Genomic DNA, 27,534 nt, shown 5'->3' with positions numbered 1-27,534 from the left:
ACACTAAGGAGCAGAGCCAAAAAAGTAAATGCCTGTTTCAAAGAACCATCCAGGTGTACTCCCAACTGCGATGCAACAACACAATACAGCAGAGCACGCAGCAGAACTGACAGTACTGGAGAAGAACTATGGGAGAAAGAGGAGACTCATAACGCCGTGCAAAGTGGTGCAGGACCTGAGCGGAGCACAGCAATCTCCCAGAACAGAAACCAGTCTCCATCACAGTAGAAGATATCAGCAGTGGTCAAGCATGAAGAGCTGGACAGCACCTGGACGAGACATGATCCACACCCTACTGGCTAAGAAACTAACGCCGTGCATGAAACGCCTAGCGCACAGAATGAACACAGCTGCTAGCAGCAGGTCCAACCCAAACTGGCTGATCATGAAGACCCCAAGGGAACAGAACCCTCCAACTACCGGCCAAAACCTGCTCCCCACAACATGGAAGTCCTATCGGCATAGCCGCAAGCTACAGGACCATATGGGCCAGTACATGAGACAGCTTCGAAGGGCATGGAACAACACAGAGGCTCAAAACACCAGTTGCTATTAGATAGAGCAGTCGCCAAGACTTCAAGTTAGACAGACCAATCTGAGCACGCCTGGATGACTACGAGAAAGCCTGATTACTCAATGCCGCACACATGGATCTGTGAATGTCTGGCGCTATACAAAGTCAACAGGACACTAAGGACCTTCCTCAGAACTCAATGGGACTATGGAAGACACCCTGGAGTCAACTCAAGGCAGCTTGCACAAGTGGCCGTCAGATGTGGCATATACCAAGGTGATGCACTGTCCCCACTGCTGTTCTGCATAGGCTTAACCCCTCGGCCAGATAATCACAAGGACTGGATACGGGTCAGGTTCGGAGTGGAAATACCATCAGCCACCTCCTCTACATGGATGACATCAAGCTGTTTGCTAAGAATGAACGAGACATCGACTTGCTAATCACTGACGCGGATCTACAGTAGGGATATCGGGATGTCATTCGGACTGGAGAAGTGTGGCTGGTGTAGTGAAGAGAGGGAGGTAGTCAAGACTGATGGGGTGGACTCCAGCGGGCCACATAGCAGACATACAGACGCTACAAGTACCTTTGCGTCCCACAGTCACATAGAAACACCATGAGGAGGCAAGAGACAGCAACATCCAAGTATCACCAAGGATAAGACAGGTCCTGAAGAGCAAGCTCAGTGGAAGCACAGATCCACGCCATCAACAAGTATACGCCTGCGGTCATCAGATACCCTGTCGTATAGTGAGCTGGCCAACGGAGGACATGGAGGCTGCGATGTGAAGACCCGGAAGCTCCTCTACAATGCACGGAGGTTTCCACCCCAAGTCCACCCAGAGACTGTATACCAGCCGGAAAGAAGGGGGCGGGGGCTTGTGAGCGTCAAAGCCACTATCCTGGACGAAACCCGAACATCCAGGAGTACATCAGTAAGATGGCCCCAAGATGAGCTGCTGAGAGATGCTGAGCAGCAGCAGACATGGGAGGAGACAAGGACGAAGTGCCATGGCAAGACAAGAGCCCTGCATGGATGTACATCGACAGATAGTGCGGTGTGCCATGGGAAAATCTACCAGTGGCTGGAAAGTGGATTCAAGACAGCACTGAGGCACTGATCATAGCAGCACAGGAAGGCATGAGCACCAGATCCATTGAAGCAGGGGTTCTACACTTAGAGAGACCCAAATGCAGACTGTGCAGAGAGGCCTCAGAGACAGTCAACATAAGTGAGGTGTGATGCAGGCAGGAACGTACACTGAACGGCCAACCAAGTGCTGGCATTGTACAGAACATCTGCACGCGTAGGGCTAGCCCTCCCAGACAATGGGAGATTCACAGAAGGTTGTGGAGAATAGCGGGCTAAGATTCTGTGGGGATTCAGATCCAGACGGACGGAGGTACTGGCCAATCAGCCAGACTTTGTAGTAGACAGGACCAGAGACAGCAGTGGTGATGTATATAACAGTGCCAAGTGACAGCAACATCAGGAAGAGATATGAGAAGCTGGAGAAGTACCAGGGCCTGAAAGAGGAACTAGAGAGGATGTGGAAAGTGAAGGCCAAGTGGTCCGCAGTGTGGTAGGAGCACTCGGGGCTTGTGACTCCTAAGCTGAGTGAGTGGCTCCAACAGAGAATTAATTTGCAAACTAGACACCATTACACAAACTAAAAACTATTTCCCCATGCTAATTTTTTCCCCTACTTGTTACTCACACTTTGTCAACTGTTTGAAATGGGCCATCCTGATTATCACTACAAAAGTTTTTTATCTCCTGCTGATAACAGCCCACCTTAATTGATTTGTCTCATTAGAGTTGGTATGGCAAGCCCCATCTTTTCATGATCCGTGTGTGTGTGTGTGTCTTCCTACTTTATTTTTCACTCCATGCATCTGAAGAAGTGGTTTTTTGCCCATGAAAGCTTATGCCCAAATAAATTTGTTAGTCTCTAAGGTGCCACAAGTACTCCTGTTCTTTTTGCTAATAAGAAGAGTTGTTCCTCTGAGACTGCTAATGAGCTAATCGGTTTCTCTATCACTAAGATTAGTGAACTCTTAAGATAATTTTTTCTAGTTATAGTTTCTTCTTCCAGCTGTACAGCAATACAGTGTGTCTTCGGCAAAAAAGGGTCTCCTTAGCATGAAATCTTTAGCATCAGGTATACCAAAGTTTTTTTTTCAAATTAATAAAAGCATTGGCTATCTCAGGTATTTAAACTCATCAGGTCCACCCGTGTGGATTACCACGCATTCCAAATGTCTTCCCTGTTAGTTATTCAGAGAAATAACATGAGAAATTAGAAAAACGTAGCTACATCATCATTTATTAAGTTCCTTAATAAAATCTTAATATATAAGTGTGACAAAAATTAAACACACAAACAAAAGATTAGTCAAACTTGGAAACTTCTATCAGATTTCATAGAAATATCCGGAGAAGATATAATTCTTGTTTGCCCATATTCATGACAGCCCTTCCCTACTCTCTCCTTACCCCGTCTTTTCTAATGCTCATGATGTGCTTTTTATTATGTTATTGTAATTGCTTTAAGAAAACCAACAACATTATATGGCAGAAAAGCCAGCTGTAGCCCTTTGACTCCTGGCAAACTGCCATGTGTCCCTCAGTTAGACAAAGCATGCATGCCATCTAGCACCTTTCATCAGAGCAGTGTTTCCCAAACTTGGGACGTTGCTTGTGTAGGGAAAGCCTCTGGCAGGCCAGGCCGGTTCGTTTAACTGCCCCATCCACAGGTTCTGCCGATTGCGGCTCCCACTGGCCACTGCTCCCGGCCAATGGGAGCTGCTGGAAGCCCCCTAAAGGTTGCCAGAGTTTTGTAATATGGGCAAAACAACATATTTTCTCCCTAGCCTCGTTCTAGAAAAGGGCTGAACTGTTTTAGCTGAAATTCTCCCCTCCATGACTCCCCCAAAATATCTGCATGAGTGAGAAACCCACAATGTACATTTTTGGCCCAAACGGTTAAAGACTGGCAAAGTTATAGGTCACCAAACACAGGATCTTATAATGGGAAATGTTGGGCAATCATACTAATAGGCAGCTCTATCAGGCCCACCTGTATATTTAAATAACCACAATTTCTCCTTGCGGAGAAGGAGAGAGAGAGAGAGAGAACAAACCACACATGGCAGACGCTATTTACATTGCTCAAGGCACTTCTGGAAAGTGCTCAGATACTTTGGTGATGAAGATTGTGTAAGAACCAGATCTGAAAAGAATATACACAAAATACTTAATGGTCAAAATCACATTTCATCAGTGCTCAGTGGCCCTCATACACTCAAGCAGAAACATTTTCAGACTACCACAAATTCCTGATAGCATATATTTTAAAATTATAGACTTACTGGTAATTAAATATTGCAGCTTTTAAATATTTCCCATACATGCACTCAAGTGACTACATATTCTCAGAGATACTCAATGGCTGTGTGAATATTTTTCCATATATTTTTATATATTTTTATATATTTTTATATAAAAATATCTGATGTTAGGCAGAGCTAAAGCAGACTACATTATTCAAACTAAAATTCTGGTTGGTTTTAGCTTCCCCCAAAACCAAATGAAAAACACAACAGGCAGCTTTCAGAGATATTTCTGCAGCTTCTGAAAGTATCCATTTATTATAAAAATTAGATATGAAACTTCATTTTAATGTGGGCCTTTTTATAATTCAAAATGCAATTAGTACATATTCAACTAATATCCTCTCCTCCCCTTCCTTCAAGGCATCATTGATGCTCTAGATGAAATCATATTTTTGGTTTAATCCCACTAATGCACATTTATTCAGGTTACCCCAGCAGTGTAACAGCTGTGGTAGATGAATCAGCACAGTAGGGAATAATAATACATCTCCTATGACCTGATCTTATGAGAATTAAACAATATCATTGCCCAAATGCTGTTAAATAATATAGTTTACAGCTCTCTTCAATATCTGAGTTTAAGGTAGAATTGTAGTTGTTTGAGATCAAGGAGCACATTTACAACATTAACATGAAGAAATCTGTACTCTCCTTATATATCTTCTGTCATTGGCTGCTATGTTATTAAAACATCTAGACATCAATTATTGTTTTCACCTCTTAGATCAGAGAGCCCTGTCTCATACAAATCCATATTTTGAGCAATTTTTTTTCCTTCCATAAGTTCTCAAAATCTATTTTCATCAAATAAAAATATGTACTGCATGCAAACCTAATTCTATCTTCTATCAGAAAAACAAACACAGTGGTGGAATAGGATTTATGGCCCTCTGGGGAAACAGGAAATATGTCTCCTTCAGCATGGAAGCAACAGCTCACCCTGTGGAGCTGTCTGCCTCAGTGCTGTACAAAATGGTTAGCATTTTGGAGGTGCATGAGACTGCCAAGACACAATCAAGCATGATGAAAGGTGGTACTCTCTACTGGGGAAGCAGTGGTTTTGGCGTGCTGTGAAATTCTGATGAATCCTGGATAAATTTAATTTTAATCCTATAGTCCTTAGTCTACAGTACTCAAAGGACCAAGTTTTATGGAAGTGATGAGATAAACTCAATATGCCTTTTCAAAGTTCAGATACAGAGATATTCAGATACAATCGTGATGAGGGTCATTTTAAATCTAGATGGAGGGGGAATAATTCTTCACTTTCTTTTACTACCAACTATAAACTTCATGTTATTTGGTAACTGCAACTGAAGTATTTTCCATTGCCCTCTTTAGCTGGGAAAAACATGTAAGCACCTGCTGTGAAATGGATTAAAAACGTTGCTGCACTCCTGATGTATGTACTGTAAGCCCTCCCCAAACCCGGAGCCCTCTCCTGCACCCCAAACCCCTCATCCCCAACCCCATGCCACAGCCCTCACCCCCTGCACAGTAACCCCTGCCCCAGCCCAGAGCCCCCTCCCACACCCTGAACTCTTAATCCTTGGCCCCACCCTAGAGACCACAGCCCCAGACCAGAGCCCATACTCCTACACCCCAGCCCCTCACCTCAACCCACAGCCCCCTCCTGCATTCCTAATCCCTCAACCCAACCCTACCCCACCCCTAGCCTGAGGCCCCCTCCTGCAACCCAAACCCCTCAACCCTGGTCCCATCCCAGAGTCCGCACCCCCTCCTGCACTCCAACCCCCTGCCTCAACCCGCAGCCCCCTCCTGCACTCTGAATCCCTCAGCCCCACGCCCCAGCCTGTACCTCTAGCCCAGAGCCCTCACCCCTCCCACATCCCAAACCCCTACTTCAATCCATAGCCCCCTCCCACACTCCAAATTCCTCAGCCCCACTGCCCAGCCTGGAGCCCCTTCCTACATTCCAAACCCCTCAGCCCCAGCCTCACCCCGGAGCCCACAGCCCCAGTTAGAGCCCTCCCCGCCGTACCCAGTCTTCTGCTCCAGCCCAGTGAAATTGAGGGAGGGTAGGGGAGAGCGAGCCACCGAGGGAGGGGGAATGTAATGAGCAGTGGGCGGGGTATCAGGGAAGAGGATGGGGCGGGACTTTGAGGAAGGGATGGGCCTACGTTGTTTGGTTTGTTTGCAATTACAAAATTGGCAACCCTAGCCAGGGCATATTTTTAATCATTTGTATGCAGATTTGAATGTTTATTCCTTCAAATTCTGTACTTATATTATACCACAAATATGCACCAAATCGCCAAAACAACCAAGTTATGATGGCCTGCAGATAATCTGTTGTTGTGAAGAACAGAACAAGAAATTTGATCAAAACCAATGAGCCACTCTTTTTGACCTTGAATTATTCTATATGTCATCCTAGTAGAAAAGAGGTTAGAAAACTGTTCCGCCCCAGTCAGATTGCAGAAGTTTTTGATAAGCTTGTAACTTACTTTTACCATGATCCTATGACTGTTCCCAGCAAGGTCTGAAAGGGCAGAAGTGATAATACAACTAACTTTCTACAACCAATTCTGACACCATTGCAATTAATCATTTTTATCAGCATTGCTACCACCGATGGTGTTATTCCTGCCTTGCTATAATGAAACAGACTAAAATTCATTTCAGGGGTGGCTAGGGTTTTTGACCTAACATATCTACTCCTGAATTACTATGTCAAAAATAGACTCACTGTTCTGGTTTATTTATTGATATACATAAATTTCATTATTCATCTTTGCTTTTCTAAGAACACGGTTTTAAAGTTTTTGTCTGATAAGACAGACAACAATGTATAATTTGATATTTTCAGCATTAATTATTCATATATCAGACAGCATTTTTTTCAACTCACAACAAGTATAAAGCTATATAGCTGCATGTTATGCTTCCTGTGTTCTTACAGTGCCACACTTTTACAAACACTAATTTTTTTCTAAATAAGTTTAAGTTTACCGTTTAAACAAGGACCCATGTAATGTAGTGACACCATGAAGAGGAGGGGAGATAAAAAACCCTAATGCGTCTTTTAAAAAAAAATCACAATGATCTAATTTGGGATCACAAATACTAAAAGGCATTCATGATTATGGCAACATCAGTGACTCCATAGTTAAGGCTGAGTTTTGCATTTAAAGCAGGGACTTAACTTCTTGATTTAAAATTACAGCATTTACTCCCCAATATTACAGCACTTACTCTGAGTACAGAATTAATTTTCTGAGAATTTACAAATAAATCTATTAGTTCATGAAGCAGAATTAATTAAAAATGGGTCCTTTAAGAAATGTAGCACCCAGTGCTTCTTTTTGTGTAATATACTTGATGTACATGGGATTATTATTATTAATTTTTTTTTCAAATTAATTCAACATAAAAAGCAGCTAGAATACCACAGGCTGCTGGCATTTTCCAAGCACAGTGCTGTAAGCGAACACTGTTTCGTTGAGTGAAAAGTATTTCACTAGTACAGTGGTTCTCAAACTTTTGTACTGGTGAACCCTTTCACGTAGCAAGCCTCTGAGTGCAACTCCTCCTTATACATTAAACACACTTTTAAATATATTTAATACCATTATAAATGCTGGAGCCAAAGCATGGTTTGGGGTGGAGTCTGACAGCTCATGTCCCCCCCATGTAATAACCTCGCAACCCTCTGAGGGATCTTGAGCCTCAGTTTGAGAACCCCTGGACTAGTATGAAGGGCTTTTTTTTGTGTCGGGACTATTGCAACTGCTCTTCAGACTACCAATCTACCATACTGGAACATATACCTGTATGAGACTATAATGGATAGTAAACTAAATATTGTTGCGTTAATTAAGCAGTTAGCTTAATTGTAATACAGAGTATCCAAGGCCAGGATCAATTTGGCTACAATACTCTCTTCATGGTGCACCCCCAAATTGATCTGTTCAGTTGTCAGACAGTGGACTTGGATGTTTTCTGTCATCCTGAACAGATGAAGGATTGGCACAACAGTAGTCACCATGAAGGAAAAAGAGAGTTTAAGGGGGTATAACATGACACCAAATAAAGGAGGAAGGCAATAGCTAATGTCCACGTTTGCCAGCTTTCAGAGAGCCATGAAATAATAAAAAAAGCCTTGTGCCTAAGGGATTGCCTAGTCTTGCTGTTTTATCTCAAATGATCTGCTCTATTATTCTGTCCTCTCTCTACTTCCAGTTTTTCAGTAATTCCAGATTCCATATGGATTTTTAGCATGTTGACTTGACGTGCATGTTCAGCAACCAAAACAGTGGAAGATACGAGTTCCAAATCACTCAGTGAACTGATCAACTGTGATGGCTCTGAAGGGGGTGCACTTGGAGCTCTAAAGACAGTTAAAGTGCAGGTGGTGTCATTCAGAGCCCACTTCAGGCTGTGTTAACGTCATCCTTTTCTTCGAAAAAGAGCCCTTGCGGACGGCCAGACCAGTAATACGATAAGTAAATGGTATACATTCGCTCTCTTCCATGAGATATAAAAAAAATAAATAAAACCAAATCCAAAAGCAAATACTGCACTTTAAAATTGATCTGTTAAGCAAAAATGAAACCTGAGTTAAATCCAGAGTTCTGCAGTGTTTAGAAAAGTACAGTGCATTGTAGGAACTATAAGAAGGCTTCTGGCACTGGCGATTTCACTGTCTGGTGTTCATGAGGAAATAATCAACTGTTAAAATATAAGGAATACACCTTTTTACAGATACTAATCAATTATTCTTGGGATTTTTCTGCCTAAAATTTATCAAGGTTTTAACTTTTTAGAAATACATTAAAGCATTAGTGCATTCTATTCATACTTTATCTAAAGGAATGACTATCAGTAACAATATAGATAGAGACAGAACCCACATACTCAACCTGAATTAAAAATTCCAAATCTCTAGGCAGCCAGGTATTAAATTAGTACACTTTTACCAATCTGAGCAACATTATTAATATTAGACCTGAGTGGAGACTTATTTCATGGCCTGTTTTGAGTTGCAAGCGTATTTCAGGTTTATCATGGGAATTCCAGCAATGCCAAAGTCTAAACAAACAGGTTTTACTGTTCTAATGCACACATCTGATTTCAGAAATTACGTTAAGGACAATACTCCTAAACCTTCTATAGTTTGTAACCAATCAGCAATGTGCTGCTGAGTCTTATCAATGAATGAGTTCTGATCAGACTAATGTCTTACATCAAACATAAGATCAAGAATAATAATAAAAAAAACTAATAGAGAAGATATGTATTTGCTTCATTAATTTTAGCAGTCTGAAACTGTGTCCTGTTTACTATGGCAGTTTGTATCTGTAATTACGGTGAGTAAAAGACAGAGATGGGCCCAAATGAAACCCATGTCTTTCTTGTATAAGGGTGGAAGGTTTCATAAACTTGGATCTCGATTGAGATTAACACCTGAACTCAAATCTCTCCATTATGGTGTGAACTAAAACCCCCATATCTGAACACAATGACATATATAAGGCCATAAGTACAACCACTGTGGGATGAGAGGAATACACAACCCTCAACTTTATACTGTCATGTTGATGTCTCCCTTAAAGCCTCAATCCATCAATGACCTCATTGCATTTACTTCAAAGGCACGCCACTGTGATGTGTGTGTGTGTGTAGCTCATAACAAGTTCAGGGCTTACCCGCCCCCGCCAATTTTGTTTAAATCATAGGGTCAGACAGGACCACAAGTGTCATCCAGTCTACCCCCCCCTGCCCAAGATGCAGGATTTGTTGTGTCTAAACCATCCAAGACAGATGGCGATCTACCCTCCTTTTGAAAATTTCCAGTGAAAGAGCTTCCACAACCCCTAGGTGGTCTGTTCCATTGTCCTACTGTTTTTTTCAGTTAGGAAGTTTTTGCTGAGATTTAATCTAAATCTGCTGTGCTGTAGTTTGAACCCATTGCCTCTTGTTCTGCCCTCTGTAGCAAGAAAGAACAACATTTCTCCATCTTTTTTCATGGCACCCTTTCAAGCATTTGAAGACTGCTATCATGTTCCCCCTCAGTCTTCTCTTTTCCAAAATAAACATACCCAGTTCCCTCAGCCTTTGCTCATATGGCTGCATTCCGTCTCTTTGACCAAAATTAGACACAGTTCTCCAAGCAGAGGCCTAACCAGAGCTGAGTAGAGTGGTACTATCACCTCCTGTGACTTGCATGCTATGCCTGTTAATGCAACCTAAAATTGCATTTGCTTTTTTTTGCAATAGATCACATTGCTGACTCATGTTGGGGCTGTGATCCCCACAACTCCCAGAACCTTCTCAGAAGTGCTACTGTTAAGCCAGTTATTCCCCATTCTGTATCTGTGCATTTGGTTTTTCATGTTGTTGCCTCTAACCCAGTTCTCAAATTTATCAAAATCCTATCCTCCAAAAGTGTAGGCAACCTCCCGCCACGTCCAGCCTTGTGTCATCTGAAACTTTGATGAGCATGCTCTCTATTTCTACATCCAGGTCATTAATAAAGATGTTAAACAACACTGTACAGATCCTTGTGGAACCCCATTTGAGACCTCTCTCAACTCTGACAACATTCCATTAATAGTTACTCTTTATTTGTGGTTGTTTAACCAATTATGTATCTACCTAATGGCAGTTCCGCCAAGCCCACATTTCTCCAGTTCACTTATCAGAAAGTCATGTGGGACTGTGTCAAAAGCCTCACTAAAGCCCAGGTATATTATGTCCACCGTATTCCTCCTAGCCACCAAACCAGTTACCTTGTCAATGAAGGAAATCAAGCTGGTTTGGCATAATTTATTCTTAATAAACCCATGCTGGGTAATGATTACCCCATCCTCTAGGTACTTGCACACTGAATTCTTTATACGTTGTTCCAGTAGATTCCCAGGCATCAAAGTCAGGCTGACTAGTCTATAGTGCCCCAGCTCCTCCTTTCCCCCTTTTTAAAGATGGCCTCTACATTAGCCCTTCTCCAGTCTTCTGGAACCTCTCCTGTTACCTATGAGTTAGTAATATTATTGCTAGTAGCTTCAAGATTTATTCAGCTAATTCCTTCAGTACCCTGGGATGAACAGCATCCAGTCCCACTGATGTGAATTCATTCAAACTGCTCAGAAGATCTCTGATATGTTATTTACTTATTCTTATCTGCATTCTTTCCGCTTTATTGTCTGTAGTAACTTTGCTAGTCATCTGGTCACATGTAATTTTTGTGAGAATATTGAAGCAAAGTAGGCATTGAACAGCTCTGCCTTCCTATCATCTTCCATTAGCAGCTCACCTTCTCCATTGAGCAGTGGACTCACACCATCCTCGAGCTTTGTTTTTTGTCTGATGTATTTGAAGAACTCTTTCTTGTTGTCTCTAACATTCCTTGCCAGCTGTAAATCATTTTTTGCCTTGGATTTCCTGATTTTGTCCCTACACTCTTGCGCTATTCCCATGTATACTTCCTCGGTGACATGCCCCTCCTTCAATTTCCTGTATGTATTACTTCTGGTTTTTTAGATACCTAAAAAGCTCTTTGTGCAGCTACATTGGCCGCCTGTGGCTCTTCTTATCTTTCCTTTGTGTCAGAATAGCTTGACGTTGAGCCTCCAGTATTGCATCTTTTAGGAACTGCCTGCCCCCTTCAACTCCTTTTCTAGTTGTACATCTGTCTCAGGCATAACTTTAGTTTGAAAAATATCACTATAATCTTGCAAACTGAAATGAATTGAAGTTAGATAAGCTATATGCAGTAGTAATGTAGGCCTCTTCTTATAAACTCCTATTTGGATACCTCTTCCTTTGATCCATTTCAGTAACTTGTATACCTATGACAAAGGGGAGGGAGGCGTGGCAGAAATGTACAACAGAACTGTAGTGGCATGTACAAAAGAATTGTCAAAGGATAAGTTAAGTTCCTGGTTTTGTTTCTTCTTCATATGGGACAATAATTGTGCTGCTAAAACCAACAGTTACACCGGCAATTACATCAGTAATGTTACATGTAGTACAGATGAATGGTTTTGGCACTACAAGGAAGTTTAAAAATCAACAAGAAACAAAGAAATTGTGTATTTTCCACAACTGTGTTATTTTGCTGTGTATTATTACTGACAGTACAGCTCAGTCTAAATCCACAACTGTACATTTTCTTTGGGAAGCTAAAACCTTTAAACCACATTTTGTGTAAAAGTAATATGAAGTCAGTAATCTTCATTCTGGTCAGTGCTCTGAAGACTGCCGCTGTAAGAACAAAGTTGGATTCAAAGGGGTACAGCGCCAGCCTGGGTTTCCCAGGTGTATTTCTACTCTGTCTTTGAACTCTGACTTGCTTTTTCAGCAGGACAGTCACAACCCACACTTTAGAAGTCAGAAACTCACATTCTGCCTCTTGCTCTGAACTACACCACTGCAAGAATTTCAAAAAGGTATGGCTTCAAGCCAGAGTCAAAATATTCTTCTCTCTTCCTATGGGTCTGACTCTGCAAAGTCCAGCTGCGACTGTGGAATTTAACTCATTCCACAGATTCAGCCTGAACTGAGCTCTCAGCAACTTTAAGAGCCAAACCACTCATTGCTTGCAGGTAGAAAAAAACTGGCTTTACAACACACCTGCTCCGTGACAAACACAAGTTTTTCACTTCAGCACCTGGTCAAACAAACAAAAGTGATATGATCTGAAGCTGGTACTGGTTTTAAAATAACTACCTTTTGAAAGCATGGGTAGAGTTCAATAATAACATCATAACTGCAGACAGAGGTTACCCACAGGTAACTAACTTCTTTGACTTTATCACAAGTCAGTATCATTGATTGCATGCTGAGCTGTGAGTACCCTGGAGCTATTTTAATAAATATCAAAATTAACCATAAACACTGCATAGGCAGTTTTTTGCACTGAGACAGAAGCCCTCTGCAACCCTAGTTCAGTTCTAAGTGGGAATAACAGGGATACATAAATGCATACTTGTATATGGGATTTGAGCAAAAGAACTTTAATTATCAGCAAGTAAAATTTACTTTATCCTTTCTAACATTTGGAGCTAGCAAGTTTTACCATTAGGGAGAATACAGATGTACAGAGCTGTATATTACAGCAATACCCCTCCATGTATCACGACAAATCCCGTTTTAGTCACAACGGGCTAGATCCACAAAAGGGACTTAAGCTCAGCCCTGCAATGCCTAACTTTAGGCACTCTAACACTGTCATAAGTAGATAGGTAAGGGTTAATTTTCTTTTACCTGCAAAGGGTGAACAAAGGGGGAACCAAACACCTGACCAGAGGACCAATCAGAGACCTGGATTTTTTTTAAAGTCTGGGAGGGAACAGGAAACTCGGGGTCTTTTTGTTTTCCTCGGCTGTGAGTAAACAAGCTTTTCTTCTAACTCCATCTTCTTTCAAATATTCTACTATCAAGTGTGAGTACAAAGGAACCAAAGTAATCGGCTGTGATGTGCTTTCATTTGTATTTACATGGGTGTTGATTTGCTGGACTGGTTTAATTGGGCTATCTTTTAAATCAGACTGTTTATTCATATTTTCTTATAAGCAAGAGCCTGTATTGATCTCTTAATGCAGTATTATTGTTCTGTATTTTCTTTCTTTTTATATAAAGTTTTCTTTTTAAAACTTGTGGAAGTTTCTTTTCCTAGTGAGGCAAAGGGGAGAGGAATTTCTGTGCCCGGAGTCCTGTTACATCTGTGACAGGCTAGGGAGGGCGGGAAAAAGTTACGGGGAAAGAGAGAGAGAGAATCAGCTCTGTTCCCTGGTGCTTAAGGCTTGTCTCTTTGGAGAGACGGAGACCAGTTTCTTGGTATTGTCATGTAAAGAGATTGCATCAATCCCCTCAGAGCGGAACAACGGAGAGAGAGGGAGGAGGGAGGGGAGATCATTCCTTTGCCGGTAGACTCATACTTCTGAGTCTTGGGGGTCCTCCCAGGGAAAGTTGGGGAGGCCAGAGAGGGGGGTCCCCCCCCCCAAGGAATTTGGGGGAACCCAGGCTGATAGTAGCCTCAATACTATCTGGTGGCAGCGAAATAAGATCCAAGCTGGGTATAAGCTTGGGGAGGTTCACAGTAAGCACCCAGATTTTGTACGCTAAAGTCCAGATTTGGGACAGACGTTTACCACAACCACCCAGTGGGATTCACACCCCCAAGTTAGGTGTCCAGGCTTCCTATACAATGCATGGGGAGAGTTAAGGGATCCACGAAAGCCAGCACGCAGAAGAGGTAATCACCTAGGCTACTCAAGAGGAAATACTAAGGAGAGGAGTGGGTCACAAGCCCCAGCCTTCAAAGGATATAGGCATCTAATCCAGGCCAAAGGGAAGTGCGTATCACCACTTGGAATTCACAAGCATTAATCCTTTCCTGGAGTTAGATGCCTAGTCAGTCCAGCCCTTTCCCACACAAAACAGAGAAGGTGGTGGTGGTGGTGAAATAGGTGGAGGGGGTTTGGGGCATTAGTTTGAGAATCCCACCAATGAGCTCCATGCAGCTCAGCAGTGTCAGGACTTAGGTGGCTTTGTGCATGCTCACTGGCAGATGCCCCACACCTGAGTTTCCCCATCCAGCATCTCTTTGAGTAGAACTAGTACACATGTTTTGAAAACATACTTTTAGGCTTACTAGTCTTTTTTTTTTTTTTGCACTGTTATTCTTCATAACTGAAAATTTCTTCTTCAGCAGGGGCTGATGAGTGATGTTTTTCGACAGAGAATTACATGAAAACCTGACATCTCAAAATTGCTGCCATCTCCTATGATTCTTAATGGAAGTGAGGCCAATAGAGCCTTAGCAAAGATGGCCATTCCCTTATCTTGTTCCCAGTGGGAATATAGCTAAGATGCCCCTAAGCAGATGATGATTCCTTATGTTGTCAGTGACAAGGCCAAATTTCAGTCAGATCAATTTCAATGATTTATCAAAAAATTATATAGAGAAATCATAGAAAAGCTACATAGAAAATGCAAAGTGCATGTGTAAAATTTCACATTGATAGATCACTAGCTTTTATGAAAAACAAGGATTTATGCCATATTTTAAACCCACTTTAAAATGTACCTATAAGTATGAATTTCTACCAGGTACCTCTTCAATATATCAATGTAATGGTTTTCTTTCCAGGTTTCCAATCACAGTACATACCTGGTCAGCATAGCCAGAGATTATTTCAGGTAAATCAGAGGGATTGCCAACAAGGACTGAAAGTCACAGTATCAATAGGGATTTTTGTGCCATATTTTGACTAATCTTCTGTAAACCTCTCGGAATCAAAAGGATGTGTGAAGATAAACATAAAATAATTGCCTCCGTGTTTGTATGGTGCCGAGTTCTGCCTAGATTTCAGTTGGTACTTCTTCAATAAAAATAATACAATAATAACTAACTAGCTTTTTGTTAGAGGATGTGGGAGGAGGGATGCTCTCTTATGGTTAAGGCACTGGACTGGAACTCGGGAGCTCTGGATTCAATTTCAGGCTCTGTCTTGTGTGACACTGGGCAACTCAGTCTTACAATGCTTCAGTTCTGTAAACTGGGAACAACAACACTTCCCTGCCTCACAAGTGTTTTGTGAAGAAAAATTAATGGTTGTGAGGCAATGGAGTCATTTAGATATATTTGACATTCCAAGGATGGTAGTTTTCCAACAGAATAAGGAAGAACTACAGCCTCTCTGCCTGTTATGATCATAATAAGACTTTTGGACACAGAAGATCAGTGCCAGTATGGATTTAAACAACAACATATCATTTTATGTAGAAAAAAGATTCCAAGTAGAATTGATTGAATACTCTATTATGTCAAGCTCAAATGAGATTTTCCCATCTCAGATTTTCCTCCAAAAAAGTTACCAAATTTACCACCTCCACCAAATAATGAAGTGTTAACATTACTATGCCTACTTCATGGACTGTGCCTGGAGGAAAGGTGGTCCTCTGGAAAAGAGTGAACTTAAAGGACTGACAGGGCAAATATGTTGCCACCATAGATACTACTTGATTAGGAACAGTGAGGTTGTCTTGAAACAGAATGTACAGGCAGGGAGCAGATTGCAAATAGCAATACGTCTTTCCCACTGCAGATATCTGCAATGCTAAAATTAACAGCCAACATAGCCAATATTGAGCAATAAGAGAAGGTTGGCAACTGTCACATAACATCATTGTTAGTCACTGGTTTGGTGCCCCTAGTTAAATAATGTGCCCAAAAATTCTTTATAAGAAGAAATACTGCTGAAAGAAACCTATATGCTGCATAGCTAATAGCATTTGAACTTCCTGAGAAAGAATTAGCTTATGAGATTAGATCGGAGATATGATGTACTATATATAATATATTTTTTTGCTGTAATAGGTTCATGTGCTGCTTGTTTCTATGTGAACATACTAAAGTCAGTTCATTAACAATAAGATGACAACATGTGCAGTAAAAAATGGGAAAGGGGTGGGAGTCTATGGTTAGATAATAGTCTCTTCTCTCAACTGAGAAAGATATGTAATTATAAGGTGCTCTGGACAAGGAATGAAAAACGAAATGCATGTGCATTCTTGACATCACAAGGAGGGCCATTAGCTACTATCTAGAGGCACTGTGAATATAAAAGACAAGACATTAGCATAAAACATTCCTGATCCAGTTGCTAGTTTATCCTGCATTTCCAGAAAGAGATGAAAGAATATATAACTCAGAGTTGCTGAAGATTACAAAAAAGAAACAAGGTGAGAGAGAAAAAGAATATCTGTTAATTACAGCTTTTCCATCAGCACTAGAACATAAGCAGACATAGCTTTTCTGAAGGTTTTAATTCCCCAAAAGAAACAAATTATAGAAAAAAGAGCAAAGTGAAATTGTCAAGCTTTACTAAAATTGTCATCACTGCCCCAAATTTAAACCAAATTTTTTTAAAAAATAAGTTAGTTCTTACGTGATTAATATTTAGTGTCAGTATAATTATTTAACTACACTCTGCAGGAAATAAAGAGGCCAAATTCCTCTACTGTTGTGCAATCCACGGAGGATAATGGGGTTGTATCTGTGTGACCAAAACCAGAAATTAACCCAAATGTTTAAATTTTTAACCTGCTGGGACTGCCAAAATTGCTCAGCTGTATTTTAAACATAGGCACCCTCAATCACAATGTGATGGGCATTTTAGAAAGAAAAAAAACTCAGTCAACTGTGTGAGCTTATTTCGTCCTTCACTATCATACCACACCACAACAGTATCTTTTGTGCTCAAATCCTCTACGCTTTCCTATATAAGTTGTTCTTAAAAAAAAATAAAAATTAATAATGGCTCAAAGCTTACTTCTTTGAACAATAAAATAAAAGGAATCAAATTTAACCCAATTCTCCATTTTCATTAAAGGTACATATTGACAGTAAGTAGAGACTATATCTGTATAGTTTTGACGTTGAGGAAGAGATGCAACAATCAATATTTTGAATTCTCTTCAAAGAGTAGCTGACCCACTCATTAATTTCTCTTCAAAGAGTGGTGAGCCATGATGACCCCACAAAATGAAGTATGATATATTCTTATCTGCCTACAACATTAGCTGGCTGTGATTTTATCCTGATTGGAAATGCAGTGCATACAAATGTTATTTACACTAGTACAAACACAAATGAAAAGTTTAAATGGTTTTATAAGCAGCAGAATGGTATATTCTCTTGTTCAAAGATTCAGGTTAGGCAAGTATGCACATTTACACCATTGCACATTCAAAGTAGATTATTTATCAAACTAAACCTTTACACAATTATCACTTATGACAAAAAGGGAATATAAATTATCTGTATCAATTAGAATATAGTATCAGAGGGGTAGCCGTGTTAGTCTGGATCTGTAAAAGCAGCAAAGAATCCCGTGGCATCTTATAGACTAACAGAAGTTTTGGAGCATGAGCTTTCGTGGGTGAATACTTAGTCTATAAGGAGCCACAGGATTCTTTGCTGCTTTTAATTAGAGTATAGTTGATAGCCAACTACCTCATGTTAAAACGTGGCTTTTATCCTCTTTGGGATTTTGAGATGAAATGGCTTGATAATTGGAAAGAGTTATACAACCACAACGGCCAACTATAGAAGATTGGGGAGTACCTGAAACCTGGAAGATTAACTACAATTACATACACAAATTTCACCAGTGACATTTACCATATAGGTTGAAGGCAGAAACAAGATTTAAAAAAAGTGCAGAATCATGGAAGATATTTATGAAGTAGCAGTCAACGGAATGAAAGTAGTCACATGCCAATCTGACCTTTAGCATATATTTCAAAGATAACTATCATTCTGTTCATACTATTTTGCATAGAATCACTTGCAATATGTATGATATCACTGGATTCACACAAGTTTTCAAAAATTGGAAGAAAATATGAAATGTAACCTTTGTCCTTTTCTTGGTAACAAGAGACTCACTCTGAAAACAGGTTAGGAAGAATATATGACTATAAAGTCAAAGTGAAAAGAACCACTTCAACCTGCTATAGATGCTATTTTGCCCCAATTAATAATCTGAGCAGTAATTTAAACTTCAAATCTGGCAAGGCATCCCATGTTCTAGCTAAGCTCTGAAAGGCAATTAGTTTATTTTATAGAAATATATAAAACTGCATTTTAATTGTGGCATAATTCTGCTGCAAAACCATATTCTCCAATAAACATTTCTTATGTTTCAATTCAGTACAGTGCATACTGTACATTCACATTTGGCACAACATGAAAGACACATAAAATGAGCTATCAAATACAATGGTTCAAGAAAATATATCTTACCACTAGGGCTGGAACTTGATGCATTTTTGCAGCAGGAGTCCCTGGACGTGGGTAAAACTGATTAATAAAGAGGCTTGGAAACCTGTACTCTTCTACAAGTTTCATGGTGTCTTGAAAATCTTCATCTGTCTCCCCTGGAAAACCACAGATGATGTCTGTAGCAATTGTTATTCCAGGCACTCTGCAATGAAAGTGGAAAAAAAAATGTTAAACTGAGGACTAGGTACACCAAGTCTCACCCTACATAAAAATCTTATTCCCTTGAAAATGAAAGGAATAATTACTGGCATTCAGCTTGCCTTTGGCTAGAGAACTAAGACCTAACACCACTTCTAGAAAAAATACAGTGGGATTTTTAATGGCCATTTCTTTGACAATGAAAAACGTGGCACATGGGTGAGAACCCAAAGAATGGAAAACAAGAGAGAGAAGTTGCAGTAAATATTTGACCCAGAACTGGAAAAAAAACTCAACAAGAATGGACTAATTCTGAACGAATACCTTAGGCACTTGAAACCACAGGTTACTAGCAGAGCTTGTAAATTAATTAATTTTAGTCACTCAGTCTGCAAAGTTTATAAGCTCCAGGGCTTTATTACTAGAATTAGTTAATCCCTTGCACTGCTGTAGGGCAAAGATGTGGACATGACATCCTGAAGAGTTTAGGAATTGTAGTCCAATTTGGCTTTTTTAGTTAACAAAAGCTTCCTTTAGTCAGAACCAACCTTCTAATTCATTCCTCCTTAAAATATGTCTAATTATCTAAACCCACTCTCCCCATAAAAAAAACAAAAACAAATAAATTGTTGTTTGCAGTGCTGTTGTAGCCGTGTTGGTCCTAGCATATTAGAGAGACAAGGTGTGTGAGGTAGTATCTTTTATTCGACCGACTTCCGTTGGTGACAGAGACAAGCTCATGAGAAATGAAGCTTTTGAGAAGAACTCTGTGCAAGCTTGAAAGTTTGTCTTGTTCACCCACAGAAGTTGGTCCAATAAAAGATATTATCTTACCCACTTTGTCTCACTACAAAAATTCAAATTATTCTAACGGCACCAGCACAAAACTACCCTTTTATTTAGCAATGGCGACTTTTCTTTACTTTTTACCTTAGCTAGATTACATCTCATGATTAAGAGAAATGAGTGTCCCTACTTAGGCAGTGTTGCTAGTGGATAGAGAACTTGACCTGGGACTCAGGAGATTTAGATTCTGTTCCCAGCTCTGCCATTGGCCTGCTGGATGACGTTGAAGAAGTTGCTTCACCTTTCTGTGCCTGGGTTTCCCCATCCGAAAAATAGGGATAAGGATGCTGCTCTCCATTTGAGATCTACTGAGGAAAAGTGCTATAAGCGCATCATCATCAATATGGTACTTACAATACAGCCTTACAATACTAAGTTGTTTCTTGGCATCCCAATACCAAACATATTGACAAACTGGAAAGAATATGACTTTAAAGGGAATGTAAGAGCCAAATAAGTATAAAGTAGGTTGCCTTGTTTATACCAAAACAAGGTTTGGGCCATTAAAAAACAAACTCTAAGTGTGCGAATGCTGCAGTGTAGAGACTGGTCCTATCTGATTTCCTCAGACCAAAAAAAAAGAAAGGATATCTGGTCCTGAGTTGAAGAGTGGGTCCCTAAGCCACTCTGCAGTTCTATGGTAGCCCCCAAGCATGCAAATGTGTTCCCGGACCCACACTCATCTTCCTTCTTTCTGACCGTTTCCTCCCAAAACCTGGGATGGATTCCCCAGACAGGACACCGGTGGTGCTGGGTTCTCTCATTTTCCCTATCCAAGTATCTATTAGCATAGATGAACAAACACTTATCATCTGAATATTATCTGTGTAATATTTAGATGTTGAAAGAGAAATATTTGTTCTAGGGCAAAAGAAAACGGTGCTTAATGAGACCACCAATGGGACTATTCTGTGTTGTCTTTCACAAGACCCTGGTTTGATTCCCTGCCTCTTCCACCATGGCATTTGCTGGTAGCAATTCAAAGACAGTGACCTTATGACAAAAAATGTCACACACTTAATCAAGAGGCATCTCTCCAGCAAATTAAATAGTTCTACTAATGTGCCACAAAAGTGAGGGTCAGTTCAAGACAGAAAGGTTACTTTGATCTTGTAATTAGAACACAGAGCTGGGAGACAGGAGATCTGATTTCTAATGCCAGCTCTTCTACAGACTTACTGTTTAACCTTCGGTAAGTCACTTAGTCTTTCTGTGCTCCATCCATCATCTATAAAATGGAGACAACTACTTTCTTACAGGTTTGTTTGAAAGGCTAAATTAATTAATGCTTGAGGTGACATAACTACAGAAAACCCAATGAATAAGAAAAAGGAAATTAAATTATATTTCTCAGACTGCTGCAAGGCTTGCAGAGTGGGCGGTACAACATGGGAAAACACGTGGTTGTTTCCCTTTCACTTAGGATGGCAGGATTTTTGTTTAAATCTTGCCTATATGAGCCATGTTTCTTGCTCTCTCTCTTTCAAATGCCATTATTTTTTAGTGTAGTTAGCTGCATGGAAGTCATCTAGATATTAATCTCACAATATACCTTCTCCTTAGGTTTTTAAACAAACATGAAAATCTTTTTCTCCATTCTACATTACATTTATGAGTTCAGAACCTAAGGTTTAAGACTGAAGTTAAAACATGGCAGATTAAAAAAACCCAACATGACCTTACACATAAAATAGGTATTTTTTGAGAGATTTGTCCCACTAGATGGGCAGGACTTTTCTCTTGCTAAATAAAGTTAAGTGGAAACCAATAGCTGAATCATAAATATAATGTGAAACAATCCGATACTGTGGGCCAAAGGGCCTGGAGCGGCTCCCACTGGTTTACTAAGCCTGATATAAGCGGTAGGATATACAGTTCTACTTGAAATGAAGTAATGTAAACATCTACGGTAGCTAAGAACTGAATAAATATAGAGGAATTTTGCATTCTATGACACTTCCCCTGCTCACACAGCACATATTTTGAGCTATAATGGCAGGCTTACATGAGACAAAATATACTACTTCACAAATTAATATCAAATAGCACCAGCTGACATTTCTTGTAACATTAATAAAACACTCATTAAGTTTGACAAGGCCATTATATGTTAGTTATTTTAGCCATTTTAATGATACTGTTGGCAGCAGTGTAAGCATTTACTGACTAAAGTACTGGTAATATCATCCTTTATCTCAGCTTGCCTGTTTCTAAGGCAACATGAATTATAAAGTTAAATCAAGCTAGATTCAGTAAAATGTTTTTTTCCCTCCCTCTCTGAGTGAAAAGGAAATTAAACATTTTTTAAATTCATAAACTGCAAAAATGTCTGAATTCTGTTTGGTGAGAAGGTGCTAATTATCTTAGTAATTACATTTCTTCCTGGATGGGATTATTCTACACACAATGGAAAAACTAGGTTTGGGAAATGGAGTAAGGACCAGAGAGTCTATTCAGCAACAGCAATTAATCATAGCCCAATCCAATATGGCTGCCTAAAATACAACATTGCCCTGTGCTGTTTTTATACCAGTTTTGGCTACAAACTAAAACGTTAAAGAAAAATGTTTTTAAAAGGGAGAAAAGGTACAGAATGTGAAAACTCCATTCAAGAGAAAATCCAATTACTGAAACAATCAAATTCCCTGTGTTTCTCAAACACACACAAACACAAATAGAGTTTATGAAAATGATTCTGTATATGTGGAATAATGATAGAGCAGAAGGGAAGAACAACAATGATATGGTAAAAAAAACAAATTGGAAAACTACTGTATCTTGGTGTCTGAGGGACTGAAACAAAGCAAAAAAAAAGACTTTACTCAAAAATAAAGATCTTACTATGAAATAAAATATAAAATTAAGCAATAAAGATCAGTTTCTGCTCACAAATGTATCAGCCAATATTAAGTTAAACAGAAATAAGTGCTGAATGTCACTAGTAATCATTCTGTGGTAACAGGCATTTAAAACATATATTAGTTTTTAGTAACTTTATAAAAATTCTTTATAGTCTGATATCTGTTGGGCCTTTCCAGGGTCAGTAGCGATGTTTCAGAATGCATCACCAGTGAATCCAGAATACCTGGTGGATTTTATGAAGGCTAAACATATATAAGACCACTTGCAAATGTATTTCTGCATTGAATGTGACCTGCAGATTGGTTATTGGGGGCAATTGGCATATACTATTACTTCTGTGCTATTCTCAAAAGGATAAAAGACTTTTCAGTTTATTTAAAGACAGTTTTAATCCTGACAAATTCCTCAAAAAACACAATGCAATGGTTACATCTTGCAATATAAACCTTTAAAGCAGAGCAATATTTGCTCCTGGGGGAATTCTGCGCACAATATTTTAAAATTCTGCGTATTTTATTTGTCAAAATGACACAATATAATCACACTAGTTTCAATTATTTTTGGTCATTTATTTCAAAATATCCTATCAGCAAGTATGTCTGTAACAATACAGAAAACAAAAAAATTTCAGGAAGTGCTTTTTGACAAATGGATTCCTTACTAGGCATATTAATGCAGAACTCTGAGTAATAATTAATTTAAACTACAATACAGAACCGTATTTTCCACACTCCTCAGAAGCAGTGCAAAGGCTTGCAGGAGTGAGGGGTAACGGAGGAGCTGAGGGAGAGGAAAGTAAACTGTTGGAAAGGAGCCTGGGTATAACCTGAAAGGTTGTTGGGTATGGGTGAGAAAAGTATGGAACAGGTTTTTTTGGGGTCGGGGGGGTCGGGGAGGTATTGTTAGGGAGCTTCCCCCATGCAGACCCTGGCTGACCCCTAGCCTCTCCTATTCACCCAGGCACATGTGCCCCAAGCCCATGTGTTCCTGAACCCCCATGTGTCCCTCCATGCTCCACCCACTCCCCCCATCCCGTTGCGTCCCTGTACATCTCTCCCTGTCCCCATGTGTCTCTGTGGTCCCACTCAGTCACCCTCTGTTCTATTGTAGCTCTGCACATCCTTCCTCATCACCATGTGGCCCTGCACCTCCCTGCCCCCGTGCCTCCACTCCCATTCAGACCCTGCCCCAGTCTGTCCCCTCCTATTACCCCTATATGAGCTTCGGTCTGACCCAGCACCCCACGCTATCTGTCTCCCCATGATCCCTGTCTCGTGACCTGGCCTGATAGGTGCTGTGAAGAAGGTAGGCACTTTGTCTTCCCTAGCTGGCCAGGAGCTGCTGCTTTGGTCTAGTTCCACAGTGCCTTCTGGTGGGCAAAAGGCAGAACTGCAGACACATTTTGGCAGAAGCTTTTTTCTGCGCAAAAAAATAAAAATATCATAGAATCATAGAATATAAGGGTTGGAAGGGACCTCAGGAGGTCATCTAATCCAACCCCCGATCAAAGCAGGACCAATCCCCAACTAAATCATCCCAGCCAGGGCTTTCTCAAGCTGGGCCTTTAAAATCTCTAAGGAAGGAGATTCCACCACTTCCCTAGGTAACCCATTCCATGTTTCACCACCCTCCTAGTGAAAAAGTTTTTCCTAATATCCAACCTAGACCTCCCTGGAGTGAGGTGGTCCCCTACTCCTGCCTGGAAGGGCTTAAAACATCCCTGGCATGGGCTGGGGCAAGGGGAAAGCTGAGCTGATTGGCAGAGCAGCCACAGCTGGGCCCTGCCCCAGTCAGGCCACAGCTGGCCTATATAAAAGACTGAGCCAGAGGCCCAGGTGAAGTCTCTCTCCAGGCTGGGAGAGAGCAGGGCCTGGCTGTCTGCAGAAAGGGGAGTGAACCAGGGCTGGGAAAAGGTGAGCTTCAGGCTGGCAACTCCCCAGGCTGCAGGGCCTGGTCCAAGGCCCATAGAGGTATTGGGAGGCAGAGGAAAGCAGCAGTTCCAAACACCCTTGCCTATGATGAGTGGCTTTTACACTGCAGTCTGCCCCAAAGAGCGGGGGCTAGATGATGACTGGCAGTAGCCCAGACTGAGGCAACGTGGGGATTAGAGGGTTGGGGAAACCCATAGAGACTGGTGGAGTATTGCCAGGGGGTAGCCCCAGGGTAAAGAGGCACCAGGGTCCGGGAGGGACATGAGGCCAGCGACAAGCAGGACACCAGCCTGCAGAGGGCGCCAAGGCTGGAAAAGAGCTAATTCCCCGAGACAACCAGCAGGAGGCGCTGCAGGGTGAGTCACGCACAGTCTACATTCCCTCAGAAGGTGGTTCATTAATTATGCATGCACGTAATAGTGCAGAATTTCCCCAAGAGTAAATATTTTGGCTGTGAAGGGGGTGTCCTATTATCTCTACCCGCTCAGCTATGACTCAAGAAACAAAGGAAGAATGGTTATTTACAAAAATCTCTGCTGTAACCTTTTACATCAAAAATGTACTTTTTACAGAAGTCAGGAGAAGTTGATGAATGGAACACTTTATCTATAGAAAAATATACTTATGTCTCTGGGAATTTGCTAATTTTGGGTTTCTTAACTAAGGGCTTGTTTTCACTACTGGGCTAAGTCGACCTAAGTTACGCAACTCCAGCTATGTGAATAATGTAGCTGGAGTCGACGTAGCTTAGGCCGACTTACCCCAGTGTCTTCACTGTGCTGCCTCGATGGGAGATGTTCTCCAGTTGACTTACCTTACTGTTCTCGGAGAGGTGGTGTACCAGGGTCAACCGGAGAGCATTCTGACATCAATTTAGCGGGTCTTCACTAGACCCGCTAAATTGACTCCTGCTGCATGAACTGCAGCAGCGTCTATCTCCCCGTAGTGGAGATGAGCCCTAACTCTCTCCATTCTTCGCTACAGCTAAACCACTTTCACCTGCTCATGTAAGTTTGTACCCAAGGAGGAGTTACGGCCGGCAACATAAGCACCACCTGGAGCCCCCGCGTCTGCCCAAAGAATAGAGGTTACTGTTGCTGCTTTAATGAGCAGGAGTCCAAAGACCATTATATTGATGAGATAGCACCTCTGGTTACTGAAGAATCTGGAACCAGTCATGATGGAACTAAGGAGAACATCCATCTAAAGACGGGAGAGAGAAGGAGGTGGAGGGATGTTTGGGAGAGAGAGGGCAAGGAATAAATATCAGTGTCTTATCCTTCAGCTGCAAAGAAACCCTTTCAGACTGCAGGGACACAGACAGAAGTGCCTTCCACCTTCCAAAGGTGGAGGAAAGAGTTTGGGGTGGGGAAGGGTAAATAGGAACAGGGTGTGGGTAAATCCTGCAACAGGCCAATTACAATGAAACTGACTCCAAGCTCTGAGCTCCCCACTCTTGTTTACCTGAGACATCCAGACAACTGCTTCTGTTTGCCTTGTTGCAAGTTGCAGCCAGGATGGAGGAAAACAAAAAAGAAACTGGACCCTGCTTGATCTTCTGTTTCCTAACCCTGAGTGGTGTGAAGGAAAGGTCCAATCATAAAGAACTTGGGAGATGAGAACACAGGATGTGTTGCTTTCTTCTCCTTCCCAGCAGGTCAAAAGACTGCTGAAAGAGGAGGAGAGAGGGGCTGCTTGAGCTCTCAGGCACCAGCAGAAGAAGGCAGCTTTACACTAGCTACCAGTCACTGTAACAAGCCCACTGAGCATCTCTGTGGAACATCCCTTGGACCCATACCCATCTCCCAAACCCTACTAATTCTCTCGTTTGTCTTCCTAAGGATGAGGTGTTTCCTTTATACTATACCTTTGGGGTTTTACACCTCTACTCCTATTTTTAGGCAACAGTTTTGTTTTAGCCTCCACCAAGACTGTTCAAAGACTCTTTGGGGGTATAGGTGCTTTCCTTCCTTTTCCTTGGGGTGTTCTCTTTAGGCATGAGCTGCTGTTAATTCTGATCAGATTCCTATCAGTGCTAAGATTCTACATGAGCACAGGGTGGGTGAGTCTACCTGTGAAAAGGAGGATTGAAGTAGGGACATTTGGGGGATTCTCTAAATATCCCAGATTAACTTTCTTTGGCTATTCATCTTAACACTTACTGTTATCAAAGGTGAGTGAATGCATCTGTACTTGAAAATCTGTAATAATTCTACATTGTTAACATTATAGTCTAAGATAAAAGAATCACAAAAACTGGATTGGGTCTGGGGTGTATCGCTAACACCTCAGACAATATGGTGAAACTGATTTCAGGGACTGATTAGACCCGTTATTGTGAAGTTGGGTTTCCTGAAGCCCTGTCCAGCTCTAACACCTGTATGGGCAGCTCTGTTATTTTCATAATTGACTGCCTAGAGGAGGCAAATGCTTCACTTTTCTGGGGGACAACAACCAAAAAGCATAGTAGGCATTTAGATGCTACAGTGAGGGGCACTGTGGAAAAAAAAAGACCTCCCCCGCCCCCCAAATCTAGAAAGAGATATCCAGGAAGATGAAAGGCCCATGAGTGATTCAACTGGGAAGAAGATGGACCCCATGTAACTTTAGACTGCTGAAAAACAAACCAATTTTCACAAAGCACAATATGTAAGGGAAATCATCAGCATATGTGTAAATTTGTCCAGATTCCACACAAATCATTTAATGTAGCTTTAATTACAGCAAACAGTTCCTTCAGTAAACAGTCTTCACAGTAATCTTAGTCTATCTAGGTCTCTGGCACACTGAAGTACGTTGAACCAATTCTGCAAATCATAATCTGCCAAAATAATCCATTCATTGGCAATTTTCAGATACAGGCATCAAGGTTGCATACAATTTTCCATCACTTTGGTCCAGATTTCTGGACCTCAGGTTCAGATGAGGGGACCTGATGAACTTCCCTCCTTTGGCTACTGTGACCAAAACACCTGGTTAAAGGAAGCAATCAAACAAACAGAAAGCACCCCAAACTCCTTTTGTGTAAT

General features: G+C 41.1%; 1 protein-coding gene across 4 annotated transcripts in view; it reads right to left on the bottom strand.

Annotated features, from left to right (window-relative positions):
* Positions 1-27,534, bottom strand: part of CDKAL1 (CDKAL1 threonylcarbamoyladenosine tRNA methylthiotransferase) — a 626,106-nt gene that overhangs the window by 147,339 nt on the left and 451,233 nt on the right. For all 4 annotated transcript variants that reach the window (XM_032776978.2, XM_075062869.1, XM_032776979.2 and 1 more), the window contains one exon: positions 18,690-18,870. In XM_032776978.2, coding sequence (XP_032632869.1) covers positions 18,690-18,870 — 181 coding nt within the window. The remainder of the gene's footprint in view (positions 1-18,689; positions 18,871-27,534) is intronic.

This window comes from Chelonoidis abingdonii, chromosome 2 (assembly GCF_003597395.2).
Source record: "Chelonoidis abingdonii isolate Lonesome George chromosome 2, CheloAbing_2.0, whole genome shotgun sequence".
Lineage (NCBI taxonomy): Eukaryota > Metazoa > Chordata > Testudines > Testudinidae > Chelonoidis > Chelonoidis abingdonii.
The sequence above is the reverse complement of the archived record's forward strand: the minus strand, read 5'-3'. Positions and strand labels throughout refer to the sequence as shown.